Here is a 9,329-nt window from a genome sequence, read left to right as displayed (position 1 = left end):
AGGTCCTCACCAATTATCCTTAGCAAATTGATCAACAATTATAATAAGTTGATCCCTAAGACAATTTCCTTTCATTTTTTATTTCAAAATCAAATTTCAACCGTACATTTGCATGCAGCATAACCATTAGAATTGATATTGAGATATTGATGCAAGTTCCTCCTTTATAAATTAGATAGATTCATATATGATCATTTAATATAGCTAAAATAATTGAATTGAAGCAATTTACTTGCGACACTTAATTTACATTGCAATTTTCCTAAACATTACGTGTATATTATGTTTTCTTTCTGAACTCGAATCATGAACTATATGACGATAAATGAACTAAAATAATAGGCAATAGAAAACACTGGGGAAGAAATAACTATAGATGCTTGCTTGTGATCCCCTGAAGGGAGTGAAATGAAACTACAAAATAAAACGTTCATTAATTCCCTGTGTATGGAAACAACCTTCACCAAAGGCTTATCTGGAGGGGTTCAATGACCCCTCCTTCTGTACACATAGTATGCTTCTAAAATGATGGCATTATCCGCCAACTAAGTTCATATTCATCCACACTAGAAATATATAATTTTAGGATACCATCTTACACGTCCATGTTGTAAACAAAAGAATACATATCACCCATTATTAGAGCACACACTCTTCAGGTCCAAATGAAGATCTCCAAGAAACACAAAACAAACCATTAATATTTACAAATTTGAGGTTCTCAAAAACCAATGTTGCTGCTGTCACCCAGGAACATAATAATCCATCTTGTCTACAGGCAGATTCAGCACTGATGTTTCAACCTATACCATAGAGAGAGAAGGAAGAACAATAAGGACGCGTTTCTTACACAAGATTAGATCCAACAATGAACAAGATTAAAATTTCTTTTCTTTCTTAGAGCTTGCTTCGCTATAAGTAACTTTTTTTCGAGCAACGGGAAGAACATTAAGAACATGTTTGGTACACATTATTCAATAATACAACGAACAGATAGCTTCTCTCTTTCTTAGAGCTGGCCTGGCTGAAAGTAACTTTTTTTTCGAGCAAAAAATATATTAAGAACGTGTTTAGTACACAGTATTCGACACTATAATGAACAAAATTATAACTTATTTTCTTCCTCGGAGCTTGCTTCGCCAAAAGTAATTTTTTGAGATTTTTAGCTCAAAAACTTATCAGAAATGTACTGCATTTTTCATTTAAATTTGTTCAATCCACCATACGAAGCCCCTCTTTGGGCTCCATTTTTTTCAAAAGTGCATTTCCAAAACTCATTTTCAATCAAGTATTCTCTCATAAAATAATGTTACACGTAAATCCAGAACTTTTCTTTAACCCATGTTTGAGGTCTATTATTTCACTAAAATGAGTTCTGAAGAAGTTAATTTTTTGAGAATGTGAAGTTAAAAGATAGGAAAATTTTTGAATTTATGTGCAAAATATTTTATTATGAAAATGTGTGGTTGAAAATGAATGAAGTAAAAAAAGAATTTCGAAATAATGGGAGTCAAGCATGTGCTTATTTTTTAATCACATATTCTCCAAAAAATCACTACATCAAAACACATTTTCTCCTAAATTCTTATTTCAATGGAGTCCAAATAGGGGATAAATAAGCTTTAAGACGAAATGCATAGGAGTAGCATGAGGATCCTTATATTTCTAACAAAAGTCAGCTTCAAATTCCATAACTGTCCCTTCGAACCCCCCACACAAAAACAAAGAGAGAAAATATGAATTCCAGCAAGGCTATTGCACAAATAATGCAAATTGTTTGTTTACTTAATGAAAGTGCATGTTAGATCTGTCAATGCATTGTAATGATGCACAAGCAATCTTTTTTTCTTCTAAAGGCTAAATTTTGACAGTCAAATCAAGCAGTGATTAAAAAGAATGAAGAGGGGTGAGAACGTGTAGACCAAAAAATGCACCTTCCCCTCTCCGGTTTAGAGAAGGGGAGAGGGGTTTTGGTGTTTTTTTTTTTTTTTTTGGGGGGGGGGGGAGAGAAAGAATACAAAGCTGTAAATAGTTCGATGTGTGTCCATATACAAAAGTGAAATTAAATTACGCAAATATAACTATATCCCAATGAGTATGTAATGATACAGAAAAAAATGGAACATTAAGTAATAGAGAAGAATTAAGCAACAGGGAGAACCAAATAAAACCAACTTTATTCATCATTGTCCAAGCCAAAATTCAAGTTATTCAGAAGAAACTGCTGTAGAAAAGACTGGACAGTCACAAACACACACAGAGACATGGAGAAAGATAGAAATGTTGAATTTTTTTAGGTCAAAATAAACTCAATTGAAGAAAAAGAAATACGTACTTCATCGAATGGAACAAAGACAAAAGGTGTAAGACCCTTATTGTGTGAAACTGCCGGAACATCAGGGTTATGCGTTTCATCCTCCTGCCACCCTTCAACTAGTCCAAGAATGTCTTCGTCTGGACCACTAACCTCATTATCATTCACACCACTAGTAACAAGTGAAAGCAGGTCCATTCGGTTATTAGCACCAGCTGTTGTCCCCCTCAATCTAGAGTAAACAGAAGAACATGAAAATTTGTTTAGGGTAGATATAGGTAGATATTGCATGGTAATATCATTGAAAATAACAGGAAGTAATTAGTTCTAAATTGAAAATCCAAATATCGTTCCATAGAGCTATTGTCCTTCGTTTGATATATGAGATTGAGGAGCTACTTAACCCCAGAAGTTTGTTGTCGTTCATCTAAAACACTAATAATCACAATGTAACCTCAGTGTTGTACAACTAGATTAAGGGCTTGTTTGATAGTGATTATGAAAATTGATTTTTTTGACCGTTGAAAGAGAAAAATGAGTCTTACCTATGATTACCTATGAGAGAAGAAGTAAAAAATGATCTCTGACTTAGGGAAGTAATGGTCAAAAAATTTATTTTTTGGGGTGAAAAATTAGAAGCAAACATGCACTAAACACAAAAGGACAGATTCGACAAAAAAGCATGGGAGAGAGGAACCTTCAAATTGAAAAATCATCTACAAAGGTCTTCTGATAACCCAAGATAAACAGGTCTGAAACAAGTTAATCCAGGAATGAAAAGACAGCCCCCACCAACTAAAGATGACCACGAAATTCAAATTGCTCCAAGTCAAGGGTTCTATTTAAGCTCTCTTCTCTTGCCTGGCCTGGCTAGCCCCGCTCCAAGCTACCCTTGGCTAATAAAGGCCCCTTTTTAGGTGAGCTAAGCCTAACTCATTTCTAGTTTTATTATATATTTTAATATTTTCTTTATTAAAAAACTAGAGGCTTGCCCGACCTGCCTGGCACAGATTCAAGGTATGGGCACCACAAGTTGGACTTTTGGCAAAAACTGCCCGGTACTAAGAACACTCTCCATGATTACTAGAGACCTTTGTTCTCACTCCAAGGTCATGAAACACCTTCAAGAACTAAGGAACTTTTCTTTTCCCCAGACTCAATGGAACCTACTTTCAATAATTAATGCCCTCAAATCCTATGGCATTAGTCAGCATATCAAAAGACACTGCGCATTAAGCACCTAATAGCACCAATGCATAATTGGGAAAATCAAAAGTCAATAGCTGTTCAGATATTTAGCCCCTGTTTGGTTTTGATAAAAATAAGATTTTTAGTAGATTTTGATAAAAGTGATGAAATATATGTTTGAAAGTTGTGGGTCCCATGTAATGTGAGGTTAAAAATGAGTTCAAGAAAAAAATTGGGAAAAGAAAGGGGGTGGGGGGCTTAATTAGTGACCCATATTCTTTTAGGGGGAAAAAAGCCCACTCCAAATTTCTGATTGATTTAAGCTTGAAAAGACCTGGAAAACAGAAAAAATCCAAAATCCATAAAAGCGTGGATTTGGCATGAAAATAATCAAAAGACGGTGAATGCTGAAACACGTGGTATTATTGATTACCTCAAGCGGATTCTCCAAACAGTAGGACGCAACCCAGGATACAAAAGAGCAGCTTCAACCTGTAAATTTGATATATGAAAATGAGATTAAATGAAAGATTAAATAAGCATATCTACACATTAACAATAAATAAACCAATCGACATTTCAAAAAAAAAGGAAAAAAAAAAACATAGAGAGAGAAGGGAACCTTGTCTTCAGAAAGTGTGTAACGACCACTAAACATACAATCAACTTTTGAGGTGCGAAAGTTCATCAATTTTGCCACATCTTTCACTTTTTGTGATGAAATCTATCCACATTGGCAGAAGGAAAAAAAGACCATCATGGTTAGATATTGCTAAAAAAGGCAATTTTCTATTGTTATAGTATATGCAATCAATCAGTCAAGCATTATGACCTTGTGCAGAAACCTGCCAGAAGGATAAAACCTCATGTACCGGAAATAGCAAACCTGCAATACAAAGAAAAATCATCTTATTAGTCACCAAAACTATGCACCAAGAGTCAGTAAAGAAATAAACGTCTTCTAACAGACTTCAATTGCTACAAGAGAATAAAAAATCAAAGAAGCAGGATAGTTTTCTTCCACTAAAGTCAAAATAGACAGCAAAAGTAAAATTTCATGCTGTCCAAAGAATTACAAATATAATCTATAAATTCATCAAAAAAGTCTATATATTCTTTCAGCTCTGTCAAAAAGTTACTACATTGAAGCCTCTCTCTTTCTGAGGTACATAATATTTGAATATTATCTATCACAAAGGATTTAACATACAAGTTCTTTTGTGCAGCAGAAACTGAACGAGAAAATAACACAACTGATGCTAATAAATACATACAATATGGACTGGATTAGTGATCTTCCACTCCACAACCCCAGCACGAATATAGGTGTTCCGACTGACATAGAGACCTACAAAATTGATACAAAATCAGTCACAAGCACTGCATGTGTGCCTAGAACCTATATGACAGTTTATTATAGATACGCTACCAAAGTTTAGGGTAGATTCCTAATGATAGGATGCTTTTTCACTGATCAAGTATATGTCTAGGTTGTTGATGAGTTTTAGTCTGTATGATACCTTCACAATAAATTTCAAAATGAGGCTTATGATAAAGATAGTATGTCTTGGCTCATTTTCATGTCCGTAGAGCGGAGTAGGCAGAGACAAATTAGACGCCGAGAACTTGAACTTTTGCAGAACTTAAAAGTATGCCACTTTTTTTTTTTCTTGATCGATTGTATGCCACTTTTTTATGTATGTTATAGGAGAAGCAAGCTCATAAGAATATATTTTCACTCACAACTTTACAGTTGCCTTGTATGAAATTGTCAACTTAACCATAGGATGATAAGGAAGATCGAAGCTACAATTTAGTCAGTAACATGACGAATGCTCATCAGATTAGAATTAATAGTTATGAACTCTACTTAATTGATAATTGGCATCAGAATATTTTCATGTAAGAGAAAATTGGAAAGTTCCATCAATATGAAAGGAAAAAGGCATCTGGTCTAACAGCTTGACTTTCTACATTTAAGAAAAGCATGACTGGCAGACAAACTTCAGTTTACTCAATCACAATACAAGGTTTCACAAAAATTATCAGACCCCTTATTAATTATTGGGATAATCTAAAATAAGAGACAATAGAAGAATCTGAAACGTGTGGGAATAGAGTCACTATAGTTCTATAGCTATATAAGATTGATATATCATATTGATGCAAGAAAAAGTATAAGGATATATTTTACCATCAGTACGGAGTCTAGGTCTTAAGAGCCACATTTTCCTCCATGAACCATCATAATTCGATTGTAGAATCTTGTAATTTTCTGCAACTCCATTGAGCTACAAAGAGGAATCCTCAAGTTGATAACAGATAACGGAATATAAAAAAGAGTAAAGATTCACCACCATCATCTCATCTACCTGCCAAGCCTTTAAGCATGCATTACGCCAGAACACCGGGTTTCGAATGGTATATTTCCATTTGCGACAAACACAAGCAGCTCTCCCTAAGGTATATGGAGTCATTCTTGAAAAAATCTACAATGAGATTAATCACAGTTGTAACTTCTTCCTACATGCAAAAATTAATGAGAGCTTTGATAAAAAGATGTAAATGACATTTCCTGATAAGTAAATGATTATCAACATAACTGAATTTCTTTGCGCAAAAATTGGCAATTAGTTATGGAAACAAATATGGATCATTTACAATGATGGTTATGGAACCACCTAGATTTTCAACGACATCAAAAACCTCCTAGTCATTACAACCCCAAAATACGACCAATTGTTCCATGTAATACATATAGAACAAGGATCCATAGCTATCTTTTCTCCACTGTATGCTTTACTATTTTTGAGCCACATGACAGGAGGCTGCAGGTTTTGATTTAGCATTGTGTAATATGGCTTCAAGTGCAAAGAACTTTGTTTGTGATAACAATTGTGGTCCTCCTAAGGCTCCCTTCATTTTTTCCCCCCTAAAAAATGTTAATGTCTATCACCTAATTTTAATGTTATAACTGGTCAGATTTAAAGTGAAAACGTGGTTCCACAATCACCAGTTTGTCTTTTGTATATCTGGGGACCGGAAAGAGTTCCAAAACTCTATGATCTAGGGCATTCTCAAAATAGTGTCACGTTGTCTCCTCAAGTTGTTCCATGGCTCTTGACATCTTATATAGACATCCATATCCCTAAAAAGCGACAAAGGTGAAAAGAATCCTCTTTAGCAGCAGATTTATTAAGCGACCCAGAAAACCTTACAATATTGCCTAATTCTCAACTTTTCAAGAAAAAAATAAATAAATAAATATAAATAAAAATCCTTCATAACCCTATCTGATAAAATCTAGTTGTATATCGTAAAATCATTATTCCCTAGAAGGACAGTTCACTTCCACAATATACAGACCTATTACTTGCTCCTTTTGGACTACCGATATCCAGATTTAAAACATAACATATCATTCAGATCTTCACAGACAACATCCAAAATTAAAGAACATGATAGACGAACCACAACCATATCTTTATATCCAAATCATTGATTAAAAGAAGATACCACATTCCAGAGAAGTAATTACCTCAAAAAGCAACTCGTCAGGCAAGTTCCGGTGTATGAGCGCCTCATCAACAGATGGTTCACGACTTACACTCCCAAAAGGGGCCACTGGTCTAACATTAATTCCATAAAGATCTGATAAAGAAACAATCATACAAAGAACCATATTAATAATTTAATAATAATCGTTGAAATATACTATTGACACACACCACAATGCGAGCATGCAAAATAATAATTCGCATCCATTTGTTCAAGCGTCCAGCACATATATGCAAGTATAGTATAAAGCATATGCATATTAAGTGAATAGAAACATAAGAAGAAATTAATTACCAAGCCATGGTCTTTGTGTTACCAAGAACTGAGCAGTCCTCAACCGTGAGGCTGATTCAAGCTCAGCTGCAATTTTTAATGCGTAATCTGTAAAACAAAAAGTATCCCTTCATTCAAAGACCTTTAACCAAAAAAAGAAAGACAACTATACGAATTTCTCCAAATGAATAAGCACAAAAGTGTATAACAAAATTCCAAAAATGGAAAATAAGTTCGACGTGATAAAAATAAATTCAATTGATTGTGCGTAAATTCACTAAAATGAGAGATTCCTCAACATGTATGTAAAAATTCTCCATGACATACAAAACCCAGAAAAATTGCACAAAAACATAAAAAAATGACAATACCTATATAATTAGACCAATAAAAAAATATAAATCAAGGAAATCATGGTTGCTAGTGTATATGCTGAAAAAGTTGACAATAACCAGATAATAAGGACCAATTAAACAATATAATCAAGGAAATTATAGTTGCATTATATTATACGCCAAAATATTGGATTACCGTTGAACATTACTTGCTTGAAATCATTGAAGTTAATTCAATTCTACTTGACTATATTCTACTGACTAGACATCACTTTGCTAAAATGAGCGAAATTTGCCATAACTTTAAGAAACAAGCAAAATTACACAAAAATATAAAAATTTGACAATACCAAGATGATTAAGCTTCCATTTAGTAAAATTAATAAATCATTTAAATGGTCAAAAACTTCATTTTCAAATAGAAATTCCAATGGATCCTTATTCACCACTCACTTCTGTTTATTTAAAATTAAACTGTTCATGAATTCTTCCCAAGTGGAGGCTTTGCATTATATAGTGCAGAAATAACAGAAATTCTCATTTATATCCCATGAATTCAATGAAGATGTTTAAAATTCACCAAGAAAACATTCTACTGATTATACATAACTTTTGCCGAACCAAAAGGATCTTCATTATGTGAGCAAATTCTCCATAATTTAAGAAACCCAGCCAAATTACACCAAAACATAATAAAATTGACAAAATCCAGATAATTAAAACCAATTTAAAAAAAACATAAATCTCCATAACTTAAGAAACAAGAAAAATAATTTGACAAAACCCAGATAATTAAATGAAATAAAACGATATAAATCAAGGAAGTGATAGTTGCATAATATAAGCACTGAATTATTGGAAATTCCCATTGAAAATTACCCGCATGAAGTCATTGGAGGTAGTTAAATTCAACAAGACAAAATTCTACCGAATATACATAACTTCGCTTAACCGAAAGGCTTATGTGCCAAAATTATCCATAACTTTTGAAACCCAGCAAAATTAAACCAAAACATAATCAAATTGGCAAACCCAGATGATAAAAACTACCCAAAAAAAATAAAATAATAATAACACAAATCAAGGAAATGATAGTGACATGACACATGCGCTGAAATATCAGCACATTCCAGTTAAAAATTACTCACCCGAAGTCATTGAAGATAATTTGAACTGGACTTTCCTTCCTCCCGAATCCTGTGTGAGGGATTGGAATCTTTTTCCTTCCTTTTGGGATGGAAAATGTGGAGGAAAATTAGAGAGAAAAATTGAGAGGAAAAATGGAAGATTAGAGACTGTTGTTTAAACACTGACCAATGAGCTGATCGCATGGGACCCGAGTCCGGAAGTTGCGGTCAAACCGGGTCGGTTGCTGACCAGTCGAACCAACATCAGTTTTGGGCTTGGATCAATTGGGCCTCTTGCTGGATCTTGTGGCATCTTTGGGTAAATTAGGCCCAATATCAACTTAAACTAACTAAATTGAATAAGAGAAAAAAAATCATATTTTAGGTGTATTCTTTACACCATAGTTAAATGACTAATGTTCACAGATTCACAGTTATAGGTCACAGATTTATTTTTTGGTTACATATAGTCAAATTAATTGATCACAAATTATTTCGTTGTCATAAATCAAAAATTTTGTACGTTACAAATTA

At 33.6% G+C, this 9,329-nt stretch overlaps 1 protein-coding gene across 1 annotated transcript; it reads right to left on the bottom strand.

Moving 5' to 3' along the window:
• Positions 1-409: 409 nt before the first annotated feature.
• LOC111394350 (F-box protein 7) lies at positions 410-8,959 on the bottom strand. The gene is made up of 11 exons (XM_023020117.1): positions 8,817-8,959; positions 7,355-7,441; positions 7,041-7,153; positions 5,875-5,991; positions 5,697-5,793; positions 4,777-4,850; positions 4,335-4,388; positions 4,125-4,226; positions 3,936-3,994; positions 2,336-2,546; positions 410-803 (listed from the first exon to the last, which is right to left on the bottom strand). The coding sequence occupies exons 1-11, from the start codon at positions 8,824-8,826 to the stop codon at positions 744-746; spliced, it is 984 nt and encodes a 327-aa protein (XP_022875885.1). The 5' UTR covers positions 8,827-8,959; the 3' UTR covers positions 410-743.
• Positions 8,960-9,329: the final 370 nt, after the last annotated feature.

This window comes from Olea europaea, chromosome 5 (genome assembly GCF_002742605.1).
Source record: "Olea europaea var. sylvestris chromosome 5, O_europaea_v1, whole genome shotgun sequence".
In the NCBI taxonomy this organism is placed as follows: domain Eukaryota; kingdom Viridiplantae; phylum Streptophyta; class Magnoliopsida; order Lamiales; family Oleaceae; genus Olea; species Olea europaea.
This window is presented reverse-complemented; position numbering and strand designations above follow the sequence as displayed.

Bases quoted from the DNA above. Each gene is read 5' to 3' on its own strand.
- LOC111394350 (XM_023020117.1), bottom strand. The intron at 5,992-7,040 runs GTAATTACTTCT...ATCTCATTGTAG, and splicing joins CTGACGAGTTGCTTTTTGAG to ATTTTTTCAAGAATGACTCC. The intron at 4,389-4,776 runs GTATGTATTTAT...TTTGTATTGCAG, and splicing joins TCACTAATCCAGTCCATATT to GTTTGCTATTTCCGGTACAT.